Here is a 26,510-nt window from a genome sequence, read left to right as displayed (position 1 = left end):
AAAGACTCCTCAGGTACAGGAGCCTGAGAGCATCCTTGAGTACATGAGACCCTGACTAAATAAATAAATAAATACATAAATACAGATAAAAAAATAAATAGTAAGATGGACAGTGGTGGCACATGCCTTTAATCCCAGCACTTAGGAGGCAGAGGCAGGCAGATTTTTGAGTTTTGGTCTACAGAATGAGTTCCAGGACAGCCAGGGCTACACAGAGAAACCCTGTCTCAAAAAAGAAAAAGGAAGAAAAAGTCCTACACCTTTCCTTTTTTAAAAAATTAGTTAATGGGAGAGCTATGAGGGAAACTGTGGCTGTTCTGAGATAGGTTATACAAGATTTCTGAACAGCACAAGGTGAGCACAGAAGGCTGGTGATTGAAGGTCTTTTCTGCTGGGTTTCCAAGCAATCTTTTATGTTTTGAGAGTATACATTTATGTAACAGAAGTCTACCTGTAACTTCTTTGTAGCTTCACCAATAAAGATATATATACACACATATAAAAACATATATACATATATATCCCCAATAGATATGCATACATAAACATATATACATATGAGGAGCTGAGTCAGAAGAGATGCTGCTGCAAAGCTAAAATGTGTGTAGCCGGTGCTGTTTTTAGCTGGAAGCACAGTCCATCAAGCCTCCTACCACATTCCCTGGCAGAGCTGTGCTGTTCTGGTGCAGGGCTACCCCTGCACTGGGAGTGGAATCTGCTGTGGGGGTAACTTGCTCCTCCCCTTCCTTCTAAACACAAGCTTCCTCTAGCTACTGAGCAGGTCACTTGGATAATGGACTGTGTACTGTCATTCCCATCCTCAGTCACTACCTTATTCACATCATTTTAGTGGATCTGCCATGCTGTGAGGTAACATCTGATGCTGGATCATGCCCTGGGTGAGGTGTACTCTAGGATCAAGATGTCCTATCCTTCCTGGTACCCTGCTTCTGGGCATTAGGGCTCCTAGTTCCACAGACAACAGAATATAGCCACTAAGGTCAGAAGCCCACACTAGCCAAGTGAATGTTCATGTCAAGCTAGACACCAAGAAAAAGGCACACAAGAAATAAATAAGACACTGCAAGTTCCCGCCAAACATCTGGTACTAGTAATGTACAAAGGAACCTTACCTTCCATGGGGAGGCTGTCTTGGAGTCTGCTTCATCCTAGTCAAAGGAAGGGCAGCTGAGGAATGTGTCACAGAGCACAGAACCTTCCCAGCTACCAACTGTGATCCCAGAAGCATTGCAACAGTTCACCTTCACCACTCTGAAACAGATCTGACTGCCCAGCAACCAACCAAAGGCTGGCTGAAAGGAATCATCAAATCCTCTTTCCCCTTTAGGATTTATTTTGTGTGCATGAATGTTTTGTCTGTGTGTATGCATGTGCACCATCTGCCTGCCTGGTGCCCAAGGTGTTCAGAAGAGGGCATCATATCCCCTGTGAATGAAGCTATGGATAGTTGTGAGTCACCATGTGGGTGATGGAACTGAATTCAAGTTCTCTGCAAGAGCAACGAGTGCTTGTGACTGCTGAGCCAACTCTACAGCTCCCTATTGTTTTTCTCCAAATATAGTAGAAGAGATAGAAGGAATGAAAAAAACCTCAACATAATGGCCATCTTTCCTTTTTTTTTTTTTTGGTCATCTTTTCTTTATGCCATGCGCATAGAATTATTTGAAAGAATATTGAAATTATTATTAGGAAGATAAACAAAGATCAAGCATGTTGTGACAAGGTAGGTGATAAGTTCCTATGATTCCAGCTGAGGCAGAAGGACTGTGAAATTGTAGCCAGTCTGAGCTAAATAAATCTAATAACAAAACCCCAATCAAAACTCCCGTACTTTTGTTCTGGAGAATGACAGGCAGTCTAGACGTGTAAAACTGTGAAAGAGCGCTATAGACAACAAAAGATCTCTGTCATTCAGCAGCTCTTGCCTTTACATACTCCCAATATCTAAATCCTTGCTAAATCCAAGTTCCATATGGATCCCATGTGACTTACCCTGGGCATCGCACCATAAACCTCCTATAAGGAGAAGGAAAGCAGTGTTAGTACAGAGATAACACGCTTCTGAACCCCATATAGCAAATAAATGCACCATGGTAACTGAAGAGCCACAGAAAAGACTGGAAAGCTAGCTCACTGGCTAGCAGAACTCCAAAATCAAATGCTTATGTGCAAAACATTTATCTATTTAAGGAACTTATGAACTTGAAGCCAAGGGCACCACAGACGCTCAACTTCTACAGCTTAGGGAGAGCATGGGATGAAGTGTGAACATCAAGCCTGTGTTATGAAATGTGACTCCCAGGGCTAGGATGGACTCAAGATACCTACCTGCTGTTGCACAGCCTGCACTTCCTCTGCCATCAGACCTTCAGACTCCAGGTCTTCAGCTACTTTGTTAATGTCCTTCAGCCGAGACTCATTGGCTTTCAGATCCTATAAAGTAAAGGCCACAATGACTAAACATACAGTACAAGTCAAGGGAGAGGGGAACACAGATAGTTCTGAATCAATGTATGAACTTTTGAGACAGGGGCACTCATTACACAGCCTTGGCTGGCCTACAACTCACTGTGTAGACTAGACTGGCCTCAAACTCAGAGATATCTGTCTCTGCCTTCCAAGTGCTGGAATTAAAGGAGATTAGTGCAACCATCACACCCACCATCTTCTCTGAATATAATATTCTCAAGGTTCATCCTTGTAAATGTCACTCCTTGTTGCAGCTGGCCATATTCAATTGTATGGATATCGCACATTATTTAACTACTGGATAGTTGAAGAATGCTTCTCCCAACACTCTCACTCTCACTCTCTCTCTCTCTCACTCACACACACACACACACACACCCCACACACACACACACTACACACACTATAGGCATATATATAGAATCTATAAGTAATCTAAATAACAGCTTGTTCCCTACAGTGACTTCCAAGACTGGACTACTTAGCATGGTCCTTTTATAAAAACTAAAAATACAACAATAGAGTAATTTAGAAGGTTCTTAAAATGCGTAAGTCTCTAATCCCAACACTTGGAGAAGAAGACAAGATGATCAGGAGGTCAAAGCTGGTATGGACTACAGGGCAAATTCAATACCAGCCTGGTCTACAAGGGACACTGTCTCAAATAAACAACAAACCAGGGCTAAGGATGTAGATGCAGCTCCCCTGTGTTGGATCCCTATCATTGCATAAAAGTAAGCATTATGATCTATGCCTGTAATCTCAATACTCTAGAAGGGTGAATTAATAAAGTGAAAAATAAAGTTCTGGGAATGTAGAAATAAAGGTAAAAACAAGACTTTTGAGAAAGAAATAATAAGCCAAAACTACCTATAGCAGAGACCTCTGCTTGTATAAGAAAAACAAAGTTTTTAAGGTCAGGAGGGCTGGGCTGAACCTGTTAGAACAAGATTAGATGTTCTACCCCTCCCTGTACTGGGGTCCAAGAATACCCTGACCTTACAAAATTCCGGGACTTTCCAGCACAACCCGTTTCAGAGGCCTTCCAGGTACAACAGTTAGGTAAGGGGACAAATATAGCCAAAAGCAGCCCCCATGAGCAAGCCAACCAATGCCTGAAGAGAACCTTTGTTTGATACTGCACCAATCAGAATAAGCCAACTCGCCATGTTTCCTCTGTAAAGTATAAAAGATGTGTGCTTTCTGAGTTCGGAGTTGCCTCTTCCTACTTGGATGTGAGCAATCCCACGTGAATTGGCCACACATGTTGGATCAATCAACCTCATGTTATTGCAGCAATCCGTTGTCAAGCTGTGATCTGTGGGTAGCACACTGGGGCTAAGACTCTCTGAGGGTCTCACAGAGTCTTACAAGGGAAGGCAGGAGGAAGTTCAAGCTCATCCTCAGCTATATAGTGATATCTGAGGGGCCAACTTGTGTCTTAAAAGACCACCACTACCAAAAACAAAACAAACAAACACACAAACACACCAACAGAACAGAGCATTGCCTTTCCTTGAAATCAGAAATTAATAAAGTCCATTTAAAAGAAGCTACACATCCCCAGCACTGGACAAACAGACGCTACAGAGAGTAAATTCTAAGTCATAGAAACTACACAGTCCATGTAATCTTCACTTCAGTAGTCTGGGTGAGGCCCAAGACAACTAGTTAAACATTCGAGACAGGCTTTCTCTGTGTAGCCCTGGCTGTCCTGGAACTTACTCTGTGGACCAGGCTGGCCTCGAACTCAGAAATCCACCTGCCTCTGCCTCCCAAGAGCTGGGATTAAAGGCGTGTACCACCAATGACCGGCAAGTTGTTTTGTTTTTAAAGAACTTTACTTACTGCATGTGAATTCATGGTTTTTGCCTGTATGTCTGTACCACATACATGAGTTATAGATAGTTGTAAGAATCATGTATAAGATACCAAGAATCAAACTTGTGTTTTTTGAAGAGCCATTGTGCTCTTGACCTCTAAGCCATTTCTCCATTCCCTTAAATTCTTTTAAATTATTAACTTTATGTGTATGGTGTCTGCGTACCAAATATGTGCCTGGTACCTGTGAAGGAAGGAAACTGGACTTACAGATGGTTGTTGGCCACCATGTGGGTACTGGGAATGGAACCTGCTTGTCTGGGTACCCTTAACTGCTGAGCCATTCCCCCAGTCCCAAGAACTAGCTATTTACATGACTTTGCAGCTATGCCGTAGAATTCCCATACCTTCTGGAAGTCATCAAACTTCTTCTGCAGCACTTCAACTTGCTCCAAGTCAGCGCCAACCTCCTCACTCGTTAGAGCAGCCTCCTTCTCATTGATCCACTGCTGTAGCTCGTTTGCTTCCCGGAACAACATGAACTTCTTGCAACTCTTCTCCAACATGCCTTTTCTCTTCTCACCCAGTTCCAGCAGAGACTGATATCTGACAGAAGTCAAGAGGGTAACACAATGGGCAAGGAAGGCTGTTAGCTCACCATGGAGGCTAACACAGGACAACCACTAGGCATCTGAGATGTGATCCAGGGCATGAGATTGTAATGATGATGCCTAGCAACAAAGGATCAGAGCACACAAAGATGAGGATTCTAGGCACTCAAACTACAGCCTTAGGGATAAGCACACACTGGTCATAACTGCGTGGGTTACCACAGCCCAGGCACATTTACCCCCAGGTGCATTTTGCAACTATTATGATCACATAAGCCTATAAAACCAAGTACTTAGCACAGAAACAGAAGGTTCATGCGACTGTTTGGAGAGATGAGATGCAGCTACATAAAGACGAAACTACATAATGTATAAAAGGGATTTTCTTGGTTTTAAAATTCTCTGAGCAGCCCCTGAGTGGGGGAAGATATGAGTTTTAATATAGTCTAATACAGGATGTTCCATTTCTGACCAGTAGGGCATTTCCATGGTGATCTCTATTTTTGAGCAATGAAAGAATATCAGGTAGCGTGCAGTTTGTACACAACTCCATCACCTACAAGACCTGAGAAGAATCAAAAGAATTTTCTCGACCATGAGAACTAAGATTTATAGGCTGAACTACCATTGTCTTTCAAGACACAAAATAACAATTCTGAGTAAGAAATGAAATCCAATGTAAAAGAAAATCTGAAAATTATCACTGAATCTAAGCTTCCCCAATAAAAAGTAATAGTCATCAGAAATCAGAGTCCCTAACCTCTATGTCGCACTTCGTTGCCTCCCTATTGAGGAATACAACAGAACTGGCTGCAGGTATATGGAGGACAATACTGCGCCTGCTCTACCACAAAACTAGAGTGAACCAACACCATTCCAAACACAAGCAGGCAGAAGCAACCAGGGAAAGCAGTTCCACTGAGAGTTCTCCCATAGGCAGCGAAGCTGTGAAGATGTGGCAGGTCCCCTGCACCACTTCTTTCTGAATGGAAAGTGCTTTGGAGAAGAGCGGCAGAGGGGAATGGACAGGTGTAGCAGTGACATGGCAGCTCAGCCAGATTCTCAGCCTACTCACAGTTCTTCCACCTGTTTCATACGCAGAGATACACTGCCGGCCTCCTTAGTTATGCGTGTCCTGCACAGAGGGGGTACAGCAAAAGCATGCACACATTAGTGGGATTAATCTATGGGAATGAAAAGCAGCAGCTCCGACTGGTGCCATGAGGGCAGATGCTTGAAGTGGGAAAAACATAGGAGTCCTTCAAAAGCTCTTAGAAGCAGCCCAGGCCATGAATGAAATCAGTGGAGAAACAGCAGGAAAATTAAATGAGAGGGTTAGTTTACCTTCATGTTCCTGACAACTCTGCTCCATGTAAGGCAGCATTCCCTGTACTGCACACACTTACTGCACAGAGCAAGGCCAGGGGACAAAACAGACCCAAAGGACAGTGCTGACTATAAATGCCAGCTCAGCAACACTAGCTCCATCAACATTTGTGCTCTTACATTTATAACCCAGGTCTATGATAATAACATAAACCCAAGTGTCTCCTTATTTATGCAGTAAAAGAATCTGCAAGTTTACAAATGGCTCTTGTCATTTCAAGATCATTAATGTCAGAAAAGCTCTCTTATTCCAAGCCCTAATGGACTTAGAAATATATTTCATGGGTATTCCCCAGATGCCCAAAGCTGTTGATTTCATCAGCAGAATAAGGTATGCACTATGGACAGACATAGGGCAATATGGGAATTATCTATATGATACGAAGAAAACCAGCTTAAAAAGTAAATTGCATTCTCTGAATGCAAAGGAAGAGAGAGCAGCTCCCTAGGCAGCTGTCCAAAGGGAGGCAGGGCCAAGGGGTAAGATATCTGAAAATCCAACCCAAAAAGAATTTTGTCAACAAGACAAAGGCTAACACTGTACCAAGTAGCAAAATGTGCTTCAGAAAAAGCAGTTCAGAAACACAGAAAAAAACCAAGTGAGATTAAGGTATTAGTCAAGAATCCGGGCTCTAACACGGAGGCTGGTGGGTTAGGAGATTGAGGGAAATAGAAAAGAAGACATAGGGCTCCAGCGACCCCAAGATGCTGACTAATCTGGCTTGAGGACTGGATTAAGCCCTAGGTGCTGTCTAGTCTGTGCTGTGTATTTGAGCCCTTACTGGTTGTCAATCTGCCCCTGCCGCAGAGCAATGCTGCCCTGCTCTTCCAAGAGGTTCTCCCTCGAGGCTGACTGGGCGGGGTCCAGCTTCTTCACATATGCAGCTGGCACGAAACCCTGACGGTCATTCACCTCCACTTTCCACCAATCCTAAGAAAGAAAAAGAAGAGGACTGAGAGCTGAGTCTTTTCCCAAGAAAAGTAGACCTCACATTGGCCTAGTTTTTAATTCTTTGTTTTCTTTTTTCTTTTTAAATTTTGTGTCTCTGTGTGTATGCTACAAGTGTGTATTTGGATGTACACCCAGGGTATAGTAACCTGTCCAGCATCCATGAGGCTCTGTCTTCTACAGCCGACACCACAAACAACAACTACCAATAGTCCAAATTATAAAGCAAACAATCCATGGCTCAGAAGGGAGGGTGTTCACCAGAGACATTTGATTTTCATGACCCTGCAGGTGACTCTTGGCACTACTTGTATACATCAGACTAAATAGTACTAGTACTTCCCCATCATATGTGGCCCTACATAAATGAAGAGTAACTAGGAATCTGATAAAGTAACCTCCTTTTCTCTTCCCATCTATCCAAGGATATCCAGCAGAGTACACTCCCTGGTGCTGATGACCAAACCCTGGCCACACTGTGCCTTGCCTTGTTCGTACTGTTGAGCAAGGTGAGGATATCCCCTTTCTTCATGGTGACCTCACGAGGGCTCTTCTCTTGATAGTCATAGAGAGCTAAGACCAGCTCCTTTCCAGTCTCATCATCCATGGGGGCCACTTGTTGCTAACAATCCAAAGGAAAGACAAAATGATTAAATGCCTCATGTCACTCAAGCACACAACAGTCCAACTTTCAACAGGTATTATCAAATACACACTACAAGAGTTTTTTTTTTTTTTTTTAATTTTTCAATACAGGGTTTCTTGGTGCAGCCTGGCTGTCCTAGAACTTGCTCTGTAGCCTGGAACTCACAGAGATCTACCTGCTTCTGCCTTCCAAGTTCTGGGACTAAAAATATGTTCCATCACCAGGCAGCTATGGCCCTAGAGTTTAAAAAGAACTTTGTAAAGAGCCAATCCAGTTTCAGTAGTTGGAACTATATACACCAGGCTGGCCTTGAGATCCATCTGTCTCTGCTTCCTGAGGACTTGAGTGCTCGAATTAAATGTTTGCACTACTACACCCAATTGCTTGAGAGCTCTTTACTGAAGCTACCAAAAAAAGAAAGTATTTGTTCAAGCTGTTGAACAAATGTGTCACTCAATAATTCAGGTATAGTGGCTCACGCTTATAAATCAAGCACTTGAGAAGCCAAAAGAGGATTAATTATTTTGAGACCTGCTTGGACTACAAAGTGAGCTATTAAGATATCAAAAAGAGGGGGTTCAATCAAAGAAAAACAATTAAATGTGTCTGACTGTAGACCTCTGTATGAGAAGAAATGTTACCCACAGCACATCTGGTGACATGCACTTTTAATCCCAGCATTCCAACACTTGAACAAAGCAGAGGGAGGTGCCAGCCTCATTTACACTGTGAGACCCTGTCACAAAGAAACAAACCCAAACCCAAAGAATGCTGCCCACCATCTTAAATGTCCATCAGTTTCTTTAGCCCATCCCCTGTCGTCAGTACTTTAGAACCCTAGGAGCATTGCATACCCGGCATGACTGGGCCTGCTCTCGCAAAGCCTGGATGCTGCTGCCATAGGCGCTGAGATCTGACATCAAAGCTTCATGCTTCTTGAGCAGAGCCTGAAACCAAACACACAGAGCTGTGTCTTTCTTCAAGGCCCCTTGTAATAAGGTATGACTGCTATCTGTCTTGTACACTCTGTATTTTGTAAAATTACTTTTAATATTTTGTATAATATACTTTAAAAACACGAGTAGTAGCTCTATATCTTGACCCTACCCTCTTTCCAGCTGCTCCCATATTCAAGACCAACTTTTGTACAATTACTATTGTTTTACACACACACACACACACACACACACACATACACTCAATACAGTGTTGCACATCCACAAATCTACTGAGACCTGCTTGGACTACAAAGTACTGAGTACATTTACTGTTGCCCATACGTATTTGTGTTCAGGACTAACCATCCTGCGTGGGAACTTACCTGTGGTAAAAGTGGATCTCCCTCTCGCAGCAGCTACTGGTCACTTAGAGCTTTTTATCTAGAAGGGTTAGGACCTTGGGAAATTTTCTCTATTCATGTTGGCTTACACTTACTTCTTCGTGTGTGTGTGCATACACCATGGCAAAAGCATGGAATTCAGAGGACAATTTGTAGAAGTCAGTCCTCTGAGTTCAATGAGTTACAATCTCTTCTTTCCCGTTTTTTTTTTTTTTAAATCTAGTTACAATGTATCCGAATAATAGACACATAAAAAACAACCCCCATGTACTTGGGAATCCCTTTTTTATAGGGCTACTTTGTCACTCCTTACTAACTCCACCTCCTGTGTTGTTGGTTCTCCCACTCTTAGGGAAAATACTGTTCTTGTGAAGGCTCAACTCACCTAGGGAGGTTTTTTATATTGGGAATAGAACCCACAACTGTATACAAGCAACAGTAGTACTTCACCACTGAGCAGAGACCCTAGCTCTCTCATTCTGGTTTTGACAACTATTAAGACGTAGTTCTGAAGACTACAACTAGACCTTCATGAACCAAATATGAGTCACATGTCTGCATGCACATGACCAAGAATAAATGAGACAAGAGCAAATGTTAACAGATGAAGTTAGGTGATTCTGAACTTCCAAAATAAAAAGTAAGTAAGATTCCTAACACTTTACAAAGCAGCTACCGTATACTTTATCTTTCCTACCTTTCCTACCTTCTCCACTAACGTGCTTCCTACTCTAAGGCTGGGGCCATTTCCCATGCACATGTGATACCCAGGTCTGAGCTACCTCAGCAGAGTCTTCATCCTTCCCATAGTCGGTACTTCCCACAATAGGCTCCTTTTCGCGCATCCAGGACTCAGCCTCATTGGCATCGGCAAAGTACTGCTGGGCCTGCAGCGAGTCCTCTAGATCTTGCCTCCGCTGGGAGGCTTTGGCTTTCAGAGCCTCCCACTTCTGGTTGAGCTCACTCAGTTTGGCCTTCACATCCTCTGCAGCAAAATGGCCTGGAAGGATGATGTGGAGAATACTGACATGACAGTGACACTCAGGAGTGAGGCCTGGCCAGAGTCATACGACAGCACAAGGAGACTCTGCCTTGGCCTCACTGACAGGGCCCAGATCCATGCACTCGATGCCAACAGGGGAAAGACAAAGAGTAAAAAAGCTGGTCCAGTCACTGACTACACTCACCTTCTTCCACCATGGCATTTCCCTTTTGTGTCACTGCTTTGATGCGAGGTTCATGCCCAGCAATTTCTGCTTGTAAAGCTTGGTGTTTCTTTAGCAGATTTTGGACTCCAATAAGATCTTTGCCTAGAAGCAGAATCCATTCTCCCATCAATTGGAATTGAACTGTCACTAATAGGCTCCCACCACTGCTATACAAGGGTTTAAACTTCCATTTCACTTCCTCAGATACATCTCCTTTATGTACGGGATGTGGTAACAGCATGGTTCTGCCTAGGGCAGATACATACACTAACCTCTGTTAGTGGATGCAGCAATAGGCTCCTTTTCTCGAATCCAGGTTTCCTCATCCTCCACATCTCGGAAGAGCTGCTGCAGACGAAGAGAATCTGCCAGCTTCTGCTTCCGGGCCACCATGGGTTCCTTGAGAGCCTCATAGCGAGCCACAAGGGCCTCTTGCTTCTTCTTAATATTTTCGGCATCGAAATGGCCAGCATCTTGGAACTGGCGGGCCTGAATTGTGATGCCATCAATTCGATCCTGGAAACAGGAGGATAAGATCTGAAGACTGCAACCAATCCTAGAGACTGTTCTAGACCCCTCCAGTCTATTACTTGGGGATAAGGATTCATCAGACACAAAGTAAACTTCACACAGTGCTTGTCCTACTCTGAGAATATTTGTTCTGCCATGGCTTTCTCTCACTTTAGGCTCCCAGAGAGCTCTGAGGGAAAATACTGAGAAGCACAGAGCTCTACAAGACAGCCTCATATTTCATCTTTCCCCCATTCAGCCCTGCCCTGCCCCTCTATAGGTCCCCATTTCTCACATTACCTGGTGAGCAGCAACATCTGCCTCTAGCAGAGCATGCTTCTTCTGGAGGTTCTGGACATTAGTGAGGTCTTTACCATAATCGTCTGAAGCCAAGTGACCTTCAACTTCATATAGCCACAATTCAATGTCTTCAACATTTCGATTAAATTGTTGCTGCTGGTTAGCTTCACGGAGCTTTATCCCTGTTCAATAAAGCAGGTTTACTTTTCTGTTAGATAATGTGATCCGCTAATACTGACCATGAACCACAGTATCCTGGTGAAGGATAATGGTCAGATATTAAGTTAGTGTACAGTTTTACTAAATAGTGAAGGAAAACCTCTTCACTATTCTCTAACAGTATAACCTCTGCTCTCCATTCCACAGACTGAAATGGAAGCTGTCTGGAAAGCACCTTTATTTCCATGAGATACTACCTCTGGCTCACAGTTAAACTGTGATGTTTGTATGTTTTTCTAAACAGTGTTTCTCTGACTCTTCTGGAACTCACTCTGTAGACCTTGGAAATCACAGAGATCCGCCTGCCTTTGCCTCCTGAGCGCTGAGATTAAAAGTTTGCAACACTACTGCCTAGCTGCTAAACAGTGATTTTAGGTAGGAAGGCTCTGAGTCTCTACCCAACCACTGCTTTTAATCACACTTTCCAAATGATCCAAGTACTGAAAACCCAAGCCAAGTAACCCTTATAGAGCAATAACTTTTTTTTTCTTGAAGATTTATTTATTTATTTATTACAAGTAAGTACATTGGTAGCTGTCTTCAGACACTCCAGAAGAGGGCGTCAGATCTCGTTGCTGGTGGTTGTAAGCCACCATGTGGTTGCTGGGATTTGAACTCAGGACCTTCAGAAGAGCAGTCGGTGCTCTTAACTGATGAGCCATCATCACTCCAGCACCCTCCCCCTTTTTTTTTTAAAAAAGATTCACTTATTTATTTCATGTATGTGTTGCTGTTATACTGTTGCTGTCTTCAGATACACAAGAAGACAGAATCAGATGCCCATTATAAGCCACCATGTGGTTGCTGGGAACTGAACTCCGGACTTATGGAAGAGCAGTCAGTGCTCTTAACTGCTGAGCCATCTCACCAGCCCCAAGCAATAACTTAATAACAAAGTTACCACCCTACCTTTCCTGGGTTGTGTCTGGTCCTAGAGTGCTAAGCCAGAGAGGAATGTTTAGTTTCCTAAACATTCCTACCACCAACCACTTTTCCATCATTTTTTTTTAAAGATTTATTTATTATATCTAAGTACACTGTAGCTGTCTTCAGACACACCAGAATAGAGCATCAGATCTCATGACGGATGGTTGTGAGCCACCATGTGGTTGCTGGGATTTGAACTCGAGACCTTCGGAAGAGCAGTTGGTGCTCTTAACCACTGAGCCATCTCACCAGCCCGCTATCATTTATTTTTTCCTACCTTTCAGTTCTGTGGCCTCTAGAAGTTTTTTCCACAAACTGATGACCTCATTCATACGAGCTGCTACTTCTTCCTTGGCATAGTGGTTGACATCTATTAGCTTCTGCCCAGCTTTCTCTAAGGCATCAATACGGCTCTGGTTTGCTGAAAGCTCAGCCTCAAAAGCCTGATGCTTTTGGACTTTCCCTTGCAGGTTGGATGGATCCTGCGAATCAAAATAGAAGAGGATTCTGCCTTGAACCAGAGTATATATAGCTACTTCACACTCAAAACAGACAATTTAATGCTAACTAATGTGGTTTGTGTGGCCCTCTTTGTGGTTTTTTTTTTTTTTTTTTTTTTTTTTTTTTTTTTTTTTAGTTTTGGTTTTTTAGCTCCAACTAGTTTTTGCAAGATTTAGCTTACTACACAAGTACTAAAGGACACACTGATTGTATTACTTTATAAGCTTCATCGGTGGCAGTTTTCATCTTCTCGTTGACCCAACTTTTGAGCTCATCAGAATCACGGAAGAACTGCTGCAGATGGAAGGAATCAGCCAGCTGTGCCCGGCGATGCATGGCTCGCTCATGAAGGGCATTACGGCGGCTCAGGAGCTGAAAGGCAGATCACATGACTTTACTTTATATTCCCCAAAAGGTGACTGGCTTGACTGAGCTGCATCAAGTATCTTAGAAAGGGAACTTGCACACTACAAGAAAGGAGCATGATATGCCCAGGGCACTCACAGCATCTCGTCGAGTCGCTACATCTTCCATTGCATAATGGTTATTTTGGATGAGTTTGGTTGCAAATTCATCAAGGGCCTAGAAAGGAAGGTAAGAGTTGTCACTGTGAGCATGGAGCTCTAGCTTGGACTACGGAGAACACATCTTAATCTCCTCCCTCTTTCCCGCTAAGATAAGGTTTCTTTGTGTAGCCATGGCTGTCCTGGAAATAGCTCTAAAGACCAGGCTGGTCTAGAACTCAGAGATTTACCTGTTTCTGTTTCCCAAGTGTGGGATTAAAGGCATGCGCTACCAAGCTGCACAAAAATGCCCTAATCCTATCAGTCAAAGTTTGCACTGTGACATACACTTACTTCTGGGCCCAGGTGGCTGATCTACAGATCTACAGGCAAGTCCAACCTGTGGCTCTTAGGCTGCATGTACCCTAGGATAGCCATGAATTCAGAGTAACATAAAAATCCTAAGGTTAAAATGTCTGAGATGCTATTGTGATTCTGGGGAAGGGAAGGAGAAATACCCAGTTCTCAAGAGTGAGCTAGACAGGCATGAACATCATTGCTATAAGTGGACATGCCTGCAAGAGTCTGCTTGAGTTTATCAAAGAATACAAGACTGTTCATTCCTTAAGTCTACAGACATGGCCTGAAACATGAGAACCTCAAGAGTGTCAGATGTCAGTCAACAGCCTTTTTATACTTTCTACTAGGGTAGTGTCAAGTCAGAGGTACATCTCAATTTAGCAATTCCCATTAAGCAATTGATTCTGCTCCTTTAAGCTGTTTTACAAGTGCAAGATGATGCAATGGTGTCATTGAGAGTTCTTTCATAGTCCTGGGAGTGCCCTGCATGGAACTCCCAAACCTCTCAGAAAGGGACTCAGTTTACTCTGGTCAAGGAGGGTCTTACTGTGATTTTCTCTTCCTGGGCACTGAGAGATTTCTCAAAGTCCTCATGCTTCTTCAGAAGAGCTTCCACACTGTCTAAGGAGTCACCCAAATCTTCATTTAGCAGGAACGCCTGGAGAGAAGAAAGCAAGCATGAGGTACCATGGGCTGTTTATTCATCTACAGCCTGAAAGCAAAAGCAGACAGAAAAGATTCTATGGCAACTTAAGCTTCTCAGATCATTATTAAAAAGCCTAGTCTTTTTAGATTCTCTTAAAAATCAGCCAGTAACACTGGGAAAGAATACTTACTGTACATTCTATCAAACAGTTTTCAAATAATCTCCTTTAAGTGGGGAGGGTGCTGAAACAAAGTCTCACTACACAGTGCAGTGCTCTTTAACTCACTAAGGTAAGTAGCCCAGCTGGCATCAAACTTGCGACCCTCCCGCCATAGCATTCTTAGTGAGAATGCAAACAGGTACCAACCCCACCTCTCACATAGCTTTTACAGCTTTTCATACATTCAGGTTACACACAGGGTCAAACTTTAATGTTTAGAAATCCTTTTTGTATTGCATAAATATTTTCTAAGGGCCTTGCTGACTCAGCAATGACAGAGGCAGACTAAAGAAACCTGCTTAGCCCCTTATTCACTCTATCTAAAACTGAAATGGCTCCAATGTCCTGAAATACAATCAGCATTCACAGGAGAAGCAGGGCATGACCTTTGTTTTTCCCTGGTTGGGGTTCCTGCTAAACATTACCTCCTGCTTGCTCATCCAGTTGTCCACCTGCTCAGTGTCACGGTAGAAGAGCTGCAAGTCCATGCACTGTTCATACTGCTGCCTCCGAAGCTCCCACAGCTCCAGCAGGGCAGTTCTCTCCTCAGAGAGGATGCTCAGCTTGGGGAATGGGAAGCAAAGTTACCTTCTACCTTCTGGGAGACACAGGGTTGCCCAGAATAGTCTACTCCTCATGCTAGCCTTTAGGCATTTCTCTATGCAACAGTACTTAATGTATATAAGCTTATCATAAGAAATAAAGAAATACCACAGAGTTGGCATGTGTGTGCTATCCGCAAGAACCCCACCTTGACTAACCTACAATTTACTGTCATATTATCATAAACAATCTGCATAAAATTGTCAAGGCAATTGGTAGACAGATTAAAGACTCTGCAAGTGAGACTGTACACAGGACTCTCAAATGAGAGCTGCCAACTGAGTGGGTGTCACAAGCCTCTTAAATAAGTTCATAAGTGCTTAGGTTTCTCTACAAAGTCCTTTTAGAATAAGGAATGTGTCATGAAAAAAATCTCTTGGTCCAATATATTACATACATACATACATGCAAATGTGTGTACACACACATACATACAATGCCCCTCCCCGACTCCTGACAGGGTTTGTAGAGTCATGTGGTTTGGAGCTTGCTATGTAGACCACACTGACCTCAAACTCACAGATTTATCTACCTGCCTCCTCTCTAGTGCTGTGATTTAAAGGTGTGTGCCAATATGACCAACCACGTATCAAGAAAAAGCTACCCATCTGTGGCAGAGTCTTGGGCTAGAAATGTTCTTACTTGATGGTGGGCCCCTAACTGGCCCCAGAGATACAGCAGCACTCTCCAGTCTTGCCTTTCCCCTTAAAAGCCCTTTTTAACTACCTTACCTTCTCCCTCACTTCATCTGAGGCATAGTGACCAGCCGCGAGCAGAGCCTGCCCAGACTCATCTGCAGACTTAAAGCTATCTTCATGAGCATCGATTTCTCCCTGTAGAGTAAAAAAGACAGCATACTTCCAACATTTTGGTGGAGCTGAGGGGAGACAACACCAAGATGTTGAATTTCAAATACTTGTAACATGTGAGATACCTAAGAAAAGAAGCAGAGTGGAAGGTTATTTCCTAACTCCCTATATTATTAAGTAATAATATAGGAAAACAACTAGCTGCCAACTGAGAAAGGCACTGTGTGTGTGTGTGTGTGTGTGTGTGTGTGTGTGTGTGTGTGTCTGCAGGCCACGTGTCATTAAAGAAGTTGCCACATGTTCACATAGACACAAGCTTTCCTACTTACTGTCCACTTTCTTTTTTGTGCCATATGAGTTTGCTTACTACAATTTTTTAGTGCCTGTAAAGTGAGAAAGGGAGTCCCTTCCGTTTCTGCCATGCTTCTCAAAGCTGACTTAAGTTTTTTTGGGCTTACTTTATTCATTACAGATACTCACAGTTCTGTTGTGCTTTTGGTAGCATTGCGCTGAATGTCTGAATTTATAAAAACTATCCCTTCAGCCATGCACTATGGAAGTCATTTTATTTGGTCAATCTGTTCATCTTTTTCTAATGTCTTTCAATAAACAAGTTTTGCATTTGTTTGTTCATTTTTTGAGAAAGGATTTCACTGTGTAGCACTGTGACTTTATAGTCCAGGCTGTTCTGGACCTTAAAGATCCACCTGCCTCTGCCTTCCGAGTGCTTGTATAAGAGGCCTATGACACCACACCCAGCCTGTGTTGTTTTTTGAGATTGTATCTTGCTGTCTAGCCTTGGCTGGCCTGGAACTCAAAGATCCACTTGGCTTGCCAGTGCTGGTATTAAAACTGTGTACTTTTAAGTTTTTTTTTCCTAACAACTTTTATGTTTTAAAATTTTCTTGAAGTTGAGCAGTGATTAGTGTACACCTTTTAATACCAGCAGCAGGGGCAGTTTTGAGTAGAGCAGTTTGAGGCCAGCCTATTCCAGAAGGAGTCCCAGGACAGCCAGGACCACACAGAGAAACGCTGTCTGGAGGAGTGACGCAGTTAGGTTGAGGAATTTTCCTATCTCCATGTCACTATGCTTTGCTCCTGTTACTGTCCTCCATCCCGACTCTGCCGGTTCCCTTCTTTTGTGAGTCACATGCACTCTGTTACCTACTCCTCCACACCCCTTGAGGTCTCTGCTTCTTTTATGCTCCTGCTTTTACTTTCATAGCTCATCCCCAAACACACACACTTTTAAGCCTAGATTACTTATAAGAGAGAAAACATACACTGTCTTCAAGTCTGCTTATCAAGTTTTACAGCTTTCCTTAAACAACTTGCATAGGCTTTCCTGTGCAAGTACCTTGTATTTACTACTACTTTCCTATCACTACTCTGTGACCTTTTTAAGAAGAGTCAAAGTTTTATATATATGTGTGTGCTCACCTGTGTACACAGGAAAGAGATTAACATCCAGTGTGTTCCTACATCAATCACCAGCTTACCTTTGAAACAGTCTCTAGCTCAATCTATCGCTCACTGACGCTAATGGGCTGGCTGGTCAGTGAGCCCCCCACCCCCCATCCTCCTGTTTCCCCCTGCCCAGCACTGGGATTACAGGTAAGCTTAACAGGCTATTGTTAGTGTGAGTACTGGGACTGAACTCATGCTCTCAGGCCAACCTTAAGGCACTTTACCAGTTTAGTAATCTCCTGTCCCCATATAATAGGTAGCTAGTCTTCCATATAACATACTTTGGTGAAGTACCAGAATAAAAGACAAAAAACTAAGTTATTTGATCTAGCAAAATTCAATAGACTTTTTTTTTTTTTTGGAGACAGGGGCTCTTGCAGTACAGGCTAGCCTCAAACCTTTTACATAGCCCAATCCCTGGCCTTGAATCCCTAATCTTTCTGCCTGTACCTCCCAAGTCCTCAGTTTAAAGTTGTGTACTATCAATTATAGTTCTATAACAGATATTTTTAAGGCAGCACAGATGGGCATGCAAAGCAGCAGCACCTTTCAGTAGAAAAGGCTTGCCTCTCCCTGTCCTCACGGACAACATTGAACACTGTACTAGAAGCACGTAAGAAGATCCCCAAAAGCAAAACCCACAGCAGAATATGAGAGGGAGACCACAGTTTTGACTATAGGGCTCCCAAACAGCGGAGTCCTGTCCAGCCTCATGCTAATGCCTTCAGTTGTAGAAAATCCTGGAAATATTACCTTGTGCTCTTGATGCCTGTCTAGCAGGGCTTCAGCACCAGCCACATCATTGGCCAGTTCATCTGCATTGATGAGGGCTTTCATTTCAGTCACCCAGCTTGTGAGGTCACGGAAGTCAGCAAGAAAGCGCTGAAGCCTTTGGAAAATCAAAAGTATGTCATATCCAGTGGTGGTCCCAGGATAGAAGATGGCTTTCCTAGAGATTCTAATTTTGTTCTCAAAAGTCAACAATGCAAACCCTAGTCCTGGGAAAGGAAAAATGCCTGAACTTAAAGTTCAGCAGAAGGCAGAAAAACAGGTTCTGCTGTTCTGGGATGTGATGCCCCCATCTTGTCCCACATTTTTTTTTGCTGTTGAGATAGGGTCTCCTTATGTTGTCCTCATTTGTCACTGACTTGCATCTGTAACTTCCCTGTTATATTCTGGGCCAACTCAAAGTGAGCAAGAAGTGTTCTTTACCTTTCCAGTTCATTTACTGAGTTGTAACAGGCTATTATTCTACATGGTGCTGACAGCTCTGACGTATTTTGATTCTGTCAGTCAAAGTAGATAGTGAACAGAATTTATGAAGTTATAAATATTATACACACCAACTACACTCTGCAAAGCTGAAAGTCTCCAAAAGAATTTTAATGTAGATCAGGGAAAAGCACCCTATTTTCTTATTGGTTGAAGAGGAATTTTAATGAGTAACATGACTGCTCTGATCATATCGAGGTCTGTGTGATCTGGCTGGCATTCAGACATGCCACACACTTTTAATCTTTCTGGCTGGAATACAGACATACCCTTAGTATACACCTTTAATCCCAAACAATGACATCTAACAGAGGGGAAGGCAAGTGATGAATCAAAGAAAGATTTGAGAGACTTAGTCAGATAAGCTACGCCCAACACACAGGAGGACAGACAGGAAAGGGAGGCTATTTAAGAGCAGTGCAGAAAGAGAGTTGGTCAGTTGGGAGTCAGGGAGTGAGTACAGTGCAGTAGAGTTAAATTTATTTTTAGTGGGTTCAGTGCAGGTCTGCAGAGGCAGTTGAAGCCAAAGAATAAGGAGGAACCAGGAGATTAGAACAATTTGTCAGAGTTAGTTTGAAGCTAAATTGAACAATTCAGTGGGAAGCTGAGAAGCCAGATTGGATCAGTCATCTTGGAGAGGAGTTTGAGCCAGAAGAGCTAAATTGAACCAGTCAGCCACAGTTCAGAAAGATCTAGAAAGGCTAAGCTTGTTCAGCAGTAAGCCTCCAAGAGGACAATTGGATCTAGGGAGTAAAAGTCACTCTTATGGGGGTGGGTGGGTGGAGGAATACCCTCTCAGAGGTAAGGGGAAGGGGAATGGGGTGAAAAACTCTGGGAGGGAGGACTGAAAAGGGGGGCAACATTTGGAATGTAAATAAATAATAATAAAGAAAAGTTACTTTTATAATTGGTGATTCCTGGCAGGGTACAGATATATTCTTGGTCCCTAAAATTGACCCTCTGCCTCTCCTGTTTATACAAGAGTCAAACTCTGACTGCTAAGCACCAACACATCATTTGTTACCTGTATGAGTCATCAAGCCGAGCATGTCTCTCTGCTGCCAGAGTTCGGATCTGTTCCCAGTTGGTAATAAGCTCCTCTCGCTTCACCTGGATCTGGTTGGCACTCAGAGGGTGTGACTGTTGCAGGCGGTCAGCCTCGGCACACAGGGCTTTCACCTAGAAACAGATTCTATCAGCATCATTCTCCCACCGTTGCTAACCGACTAATATAATCAGTGGTTTTTGACCCACCTTATGGCCAGGTGTTGTGGCACACACCTTTAATCCCAGTACTTGGGAGGCAGAGGCAGGCAGATCTCTTGATTCTGAGGCCAGCCTGGTCTACAAGACAGTCAGAGCTACACAGTGAGTCCTGGTCAGAGAAAATAAAAACAAACAAGCTCACCTTGTCCTCTAGAGCAGCAAGATCTCTCTCCAGACCCTCGTGCTTTCGAAGCAGAGCTTGAACACTTGCTAAGTCTCTGCCAAAGTCATCAGAGGCCATTAACTGCTCTTTCTCCTTAATCCAACCAATGGTCTCATCTACATCCCTGCAGAAGAAGAACCCGTCAACCCAGGTATACAGCTGTCCGAGTGCACTGGGAACACCACGGAGTCTCAGCTCTGCTCAGTTCTCACAGCTCTAGTACCTGTTAAAGCGCTGGACCTCAGCAGCACCAAACAGCTTCCCCTGCCTTTGAAGAGCCAGGCCTTTCAGTCGCTGCCAAGCCGCATTTACTTCATCCTGCTTGGTCTTGATCAACTCCTCTTCCGGGTGCTGCTCCTACACAGGGAAGAGAATGGACTGATCTGCCTGCCATCTGTGCTTGGTTCAAGAGCACAAGTAAGTCTTCACAACTGTAAGGAAGCCTGAGTCTGTGTGACAGGAAGGAGCTGCAGCTCAAGAAAGCATCTACTTTGAACAGACGGTTTCTACTCCTTAGAGAGTGTGCTTGACCTGTAGAGTTATAAATAGCAGTATCAGGTTCTTGTCATTTTCTCTTTTTGAGACAGAGAGTCAGTATATCACTATATTATCTATGTTATTCCTGGTGGCCTGGAATTTTCTGTATAGACCAGGCTGCATGGTGATTCACCTGCCTCTGCCTCCCAAATGTTGCTGTGCCTATGCCTGTCCGATACCAGATATTAAACACACTGAGGACGATGGAGAGACAGTTGAGCAGTTAACAGCCTTTGTTGGTCTTGCAGAAGACTGAGGTTTGGTTCCCAGAACCAACATAGTGGCTCACAATTATCTCTTAACTCCAGTTTCATAGGATCCAATGTCCTTTTCTGACCTCCATGGTAATCAGGAACACACAGGGCACACACACATGTAGGCAAAATATTTATACACAAAATGAAGTAAAAGTAAAAATTTCAACAAAAAGAGACACACTGGGTCTAACGTAGTGTAACTTTATCAACGTACTCCCATCTACTTCAAATGCTCAAAAAACTAGCATTTCAAGTGTCTGTAAGGCAGCTAAATACTGTCTTCCAGACACACGGCTCTTAGGGGCCGGAGTTTACTCCTAGAAGTGGACAGGAGACAACTTGTTAATGAGAACCCCCACCCCCACATACATTACAGAGCTTTGTTTTCTCTTAGCTAAAAATATATGCAGAGGTCAGGGTGAGTATTTGCGTATTGAGGCTTGGCTTGATTGCTCTTGCCCAGCATGCCTTTGTAATACCTTGGAACTTGAAGATGACACTGGCTTTCTACAAGGACAAGATATTACCGTGCACTTCTGGCTATGCTCTCAAACACTCACTAAAAATAATGGAAAATGAAACACCAGAGACCTGGAAATTGAAATTTCAAACTCCTTCAATAGACTGACTCCTTTCTCCTCCAACCCCCAAGCAAAAGGCCCTGCTTCCTATATATGGTTTCTTCAGAGCATATCAAATGACAGTGTAGTAGATGGTGTCTGTATGAAGACAGCTCTCATGTAGGCAATGGGGAAAGGTGGTTTTGCCCACCCCATACCCCTCTTTTCTTTTTGGATTTTAAGAAAGGGTCTACCAGTAGCCCTGGCTAGTCCTGAACCCACAATCCTCTTGCCTCAACATCCCAATGCAGGGAAACAGATGTCATCACATCTAGCTGTTTCTGTCCCTCTAAGGATCTCCAGAGCTACCAATGGAGAGTTCATTTATTACCAAGTCCTTCTAGGCCCTCAGAGCCCAGAAAAGCTTCAGTAGGAAAGAAAGGAAGAGCCATTATTACTGGTGGATGCCTGCCAGTATTACGTAAGAATTTACCACCACACCCTGGTTCAAGGTCTGAGAAAACCCAGAGACAAGTTCTAGAAGCCCAATAAAAGGTCATCCCAGAAGTGGATGGAGTAAAGAAATCAAATGAATTCTGCCTTTCCTGCCCAGGGCCACAAGGTAAAAGCATGTTCTTATCTAGGAACAATCAGAATTGAAACTCTACTTATATCTAACCAAAACTTTTACGATACTTCTAAGAGCTACTTATAAAACTTGTTCTTTAGAAATTAGGGATCATAGTTGGGTACGGTGGTGCACTTCGGGAGGAGGCAGGCAGATATCTGTGAGTTGGAGGCCAGCCTGGTCCACAGACAGCCAGGAGTGGTAGAGGTACCCTATCTCAAAAAAAAAAAAAAAGGAAGAAAAATTAAGAGATCAGACGAGGTGGGACAGAGGTTATGAGTACTTGCTGTCCTTGCAGAAGACCCAGTTCCTAGTACCCACAGGGCAGCTCACAACCATCTCTAGCACTAAGTCCATTGGATCTGACACCTTCTTTTAGCCTCTCCAAGTACCAGGCACACACGTAGTGCATGAAAAATATTTGCATACAAAATTAAACCAAGGTGGCCTATTACTTTAGAACACATGGATGAGACAAGTTCTCTTTCACAGGACATCCTAGACTGCCCTGATAAGCAGCACACATCAACATCGATTTCTCACCTGGATGAGTTTGGCAGCAAACTGGTTTACTTCATTAACTCTTTCTTCATGAGCAGCCAGATCAGTCTGAAACTCTTCAAACTTCTTCTGTAGTACCTCTACATGCTCCAGGTCCTGGCCCAGCTCCTCAGAAGTCACAATGGCTTCCTATCCAGGAACAGAACCAGCTCTAGTCAGCCAATAGTCAATGAACAAAGGCTGCCACGAAGATACATTAGGGCTGGAGCCACATTCACTTTAGTGGACAATTCTCTCTGTAGTTCTGACTTCTGTCTTCTAAATGTTCTTTCTCAGAGATTTCAGGATTACAGAATAAAAGGTTCCTAGAGAACAGCTGAGACAATCTCCCAATCCTGCCCTCCATCTAACCTAGGGCTGCAACTGCACTAACACTGCCTCTTAATGTAGATCACAGGGAGTTTCCTTCCTCTTGGGAGAGCCTAGCATATCTGCCCTCGAATCATACCTTGTCATTGATCCAGTCCATTACATCCTCACACTCCCGCAAATACTGCACCAGCTTCTGTGCCTGCAGCAGTTTGATTCCTTTCTCCCGCATCTTCTCCAAAAGCAACTCCCACTGGCGGTGCAGCTCCATTAAACGTGTCTGGAGGGTAAAAGTTAGACTGTTAAGCCAGGCATAGTGGCACATACCTTTAATCTCAGCACTTGAGAATAAAACTCAGATCTCTGAGTTTTATGCCAGCCTGATCTACAAAGTGAGTTTCAAGAAAAACCCTGTCTGGAAACACACACACACACACACACACACACACACACACACACACACACACACACACACAAAACCAACCCAAAACCAATGAGGTAGCTTAGTGCATAAAGACTCTTTCTTGCCACCTGAGGAAGTCACAGCCAAAGGAGAGAACAGATTCCTGAAAACTGTCCTATGACGTCCACATGTGTACTGTGGTGCATATTTCTCTCTTCCACTCTCTTATACAGTCTCTTATATGGTAACAAAATTAAAATTAACAAGAATTACAACATGGAGCTGGAGAGATGGCTCAGCGGGGAAGAGCACTGATTGCTCTTCGGAAGGTCATGAGTTCAAATCCCAGCAACCACATGGTGGCTCACAACCACCCGTAAGGAGATCTGATGCCCTCTTCTGGTGTGTCTGAAGACAGCTACAGTGTACTTACATATAATAAATAAATAAATCTTTAAAAAAAAAAAAAAAGAATTACAACGTGGCCGGGCAGTGGTGGCATGCGCCTTTAATCCCAGCACTTGGAGGAGGCAGAGGCAGGTGGATTTCTGAGTTCAAGGCCAGCCTGGTCCACAGAGTGAATACCAGGACAGCCAGGGATACACAGAGAAACCCTGTATTGAAAAACCAAAAAAAAAAAAAAAATTATAATGTGAAAATCTTGGAGTAACAGTAGAAGAATACCATCAGCGCTCAAACAGCTCAGAAAAGGCTTTGTAGGGCCTTACGGCGCGTTCAAACCTCATTCCCACACAGTAGTCACAGGGCATAAAGTATTCACTCCCCAGCATCATTGGGTGTTCACAGCACAGACTTAAAGACTTAAGAACTGAGGGAAGCTAAAAAGCATTTTAACCTGTGTGCTGTGTTCTAATCCCAGGTTGGGACCTTGATTATGTCCACCCCATGATTCTGGAAGTTTCTGGGTAACACTAACAGGCAAAGTTGTATCACACAGGTTCAAACACAAACAGAAATGGAATCTGGGATCCACCCATGTTGAGATGTCACTCCGAGCAAGAAGAAAAAAGAAACAATCTCTGAAAGCCAGGGAGACAGTAGGCATGGGTGGAATCTCTTACAAACAAGCATGAAGGCTCATCAGCAGAGAGAAAGCTGTGAGGAAATGAGAGCTCACACAGTTCACTGCACAGCGCCATGACTAGAAGGGAGGGAGAGGCATAACAAGTCAATACTCCACCTACTCGGATGTGAGACCCAATGTGGGTGGCGGTGACTATGGGGCGCCAAGCTGTCCGGTATGGTGTGAAAGTCTAAACCAGTGACAAGACAGGTTAGACAGGATACAGACACAGCCTTCTACTCCACCCTCTTTCCTATCTGCTAATGCTGCCTGCCAAACTAATTTTTGGGACAAACTTCCAAGGCAGGTCAGAATGACTATAGGAACTGTGAGCCCAAATACAGATCTCTTAAGAACAGTCTTACAGACTGGACAGACCTTACTCTCAAGTCCACTGTTCAAGCATACAAATTTCATTTTCACAGTCAAATCACAACTCAGATGCTCGCATAACTTCCCAGCCCTGAGAATTAGTGAGGACCCAGCGACACAGGCTGCCTACAGTCCAGGAACAGGAGCATGTGGACAGCAAGAACATTTGAGGAACACCAGAAATGACTGGGTTGGAAAGAAAGCCTGGCTCTGACTCAGGAGAATTCTCAACATAGCCATAAGTCAGCAGTGGGAGCTTTCAGAGATGCAGCAACAGGAAACATTATAAAAAGAATGATGACAGACATGGAATACAGCAGACTGTGCCAGAAAAGAGGAGCACCGTGAAATTCTACTTCTTAGCTGTGGGACATGGGGCAGGTTACACAAAATTCTCTAAGCCTTAGTATGTCTACCCTTCTATGAAACAAAGAAATAGAAACCTTGCAAGCTTATGAAAATTATAAACATCAGCTAAGTGTCTTGCAGTACCTTACTAGCTACTAATAGCAACTTGACAAATGCTAGCTAATAGTGTATACAGTTGATTGACAAGCTCTCAAAATGGGGCACAAATGAACTCAGCTTTGGGTCCTCCCTCTTCCCAAGAGGAATCCCAAAAGTCAAACACTTAAGTCTGTTTCTCTTGGGTCTATCTGTAGCTAGGTTATACTATACAGTCCCATCTACCCCAGGAAAACTTCTATTAGGAAGTAAGAAGCCATTGACTTCATTTACCTAATAGGACTATATTAAAAATGATGATGGAAAATACTTGCATTTAATTGAGAGATACACTAGCCAAATGAATATAATTAATTAATATAATTAGTATAATTAATCAGTTGGTCATAGGACAACCGGCACTCATTTTTCTTAAAAGTCATTACTAATAAATAGTTAACAGTTCCTATCTGGGCATGGTGCTGCACGCCTTTAATCCAAACAATCAGGAAGCAGAGGCAGGAGGATCTCTGTGAGTCTAAGGCCAGCACAGTCTGCTGAGCTAGTTCTAGGACAGCCAGGGCTACACAAAGAAACCCTGTCTTGAATTTAAAAAAAAAAAAAAGAAAAAAAATGCCTAGATTTACCAAACACGTAGGTCAGTAGGGTCAATTTCAGAATACCCAGAGCACATAAGACAGCAGGACAAATATGGCACAAATATGTCTCTGATGAAGCAACACATACTACAATCTCAGCATTTGGGAAGCTGAAACAAGAGGATCCAGTTCAAGCACAGTTAGATCCTGATACAGACAAAGAAAACAAAATATACAAACAAGAAGTATATGTGTCAAAGGGCTTAAGAGATGACTTAGGGGAGCTGGTAAGATGGCTCAGCAGGTAAGAGCACCAACTGCTCTTCAATCCCAGTTCAAATTCCAGCAACCACATGGTGGCTCACAACCACCCGTAATGAGATCTGATGCCCTCTTCTGGTGCATCTGAAATCAGCTACAGTGTAATTATTTATTTATAATAAGAAATAAATCTTTAAAAAAAAAAAGAGAGGCCAGGCAGTGGTGGCGCACACCTTTAATCCCAGCACTTGGGAGGCAGAGGCAGGAGGATTTCTGAGT

At 43.4% G+C, this 26,510-nt stretch overlaps 1 protein-coding gene across 4 annotated transcripts in view; it reads right to left on the bottom strand.

Annotated features, from left to right (window-relative positions):
- Sptan1 (spectrin alpha, non-erythrocytic 1) overlaps window positions 1-26,510 on the bottom strand; it is a 67,584-nt gene that overhangs the window by 26,238 nt on the left and 14,836 nt on the right. For 2 of the 4 annotated variants that reach the window (XM_031369628.1, XM_031369630.1), the window contains exons 4-27: window positions 23,208-23,348; window positions 22,742-22,888; window positions 20,440-20,573; window positions 20,196-20,340; window positions 19,812-19,966; window positions 18,269-18,404; window positions 15,971-16,072; window positions 15,062-15,199; window positions 14,318-14,428; window positions 13,412-13,489; window positions 13,124-13,279; window positions 12,684-12,888; window positions 11,261-11,442; window positions 10,723-10,966; window positions 10,430-10,552; window positions 10,025-10,242; window positions 8,758-8,850; window positions 7,745-7,879; window positions 7,091-7,239; window positions 5,998-6,057; window positions 4,719-4,917; window positions 2,350-2,454; window positions 2,014-2,037; window positions 1,134-1,169 (exon numbers count right to left, since the gene is read on the bottom strand). In XM_031369628.1, coding sequence (XP_031225488.1) covers window positions 1,134-1,169; window positions 2,014-2,037; window positions 2,350-2,454; window positions 4,719-4,917; window positions 5,998-6,057; window positions 7,091-7,239; window positions 7,745-7,879; window positions 8,758-8,850; window positions 10,025-10,242; window positions 10,430-10,552; window positions 10,723-10,966; window positions 11,261-11,442; window positions 12,684-12,888; window positions 13,124-13,279; window positions 13,412-13,489; window positions 14,318-14,428; window positions 15,062-15,199; window positions 15,971-16,072; window positions 18,269-18,404; window positions 19,812-19,966; window positions 20,196-20,340; window positions 20,440-20,573; window positions 22,742-22,888; window positions 23,208-23,348 — 3,216 coding nt within the window. The remainder of the gene's footprint in view (window positions 1-1,133; window positions 1,170-2,013; window positions 2,038-2,349; window positions 2,455-4,718; window positions 4,918-5,997; window positions 6,058-7,090; window positions 7,240-7,744; window positions 7,880-8,757; window positions 8,851-10,024; window positions 10,243-10,429; window positions 10,553-10,722; window positions 10,967-11,260; window positions 11,443-12,683; window positions 12,889-13,123; window positions 13,280-13,411; window positions 13,490-14,317; window positions 14,429-15,061; window positions 15,200-15,970; window positions 16,073-18,268; window positions 18,405-19,811; window positions 19,967-20,195; window positions 20,341-20,439; window positions 20,574-22,741; window positions 22,889-23,207; window positions 23,349-26,510) is intronic. The other 2 variants (XM_031369631.1, XM_031369632.1) reach the window with 1 other exon arrangement.

This window comes from Mastomys coucha, unplaced genomic scaffold (assembly GCF_008632895.1).
Source record: "Mastomys coucha isolate ucsf_1 unplaced genomic scaffold, UCSF_Mcou_1 pScaffold15, whole genome shotgun sequence".
Lineage (NCBI taxonomy): Eukaryota > Metazoa > Chordata > Mammalia > Rodentia > Muridae > Mastomys > Mastomys coucha.
Note: the sequence above shows the minus strand (reverse complement) of the source record. Positions and strands in the feature narration are given on the sequence as shown.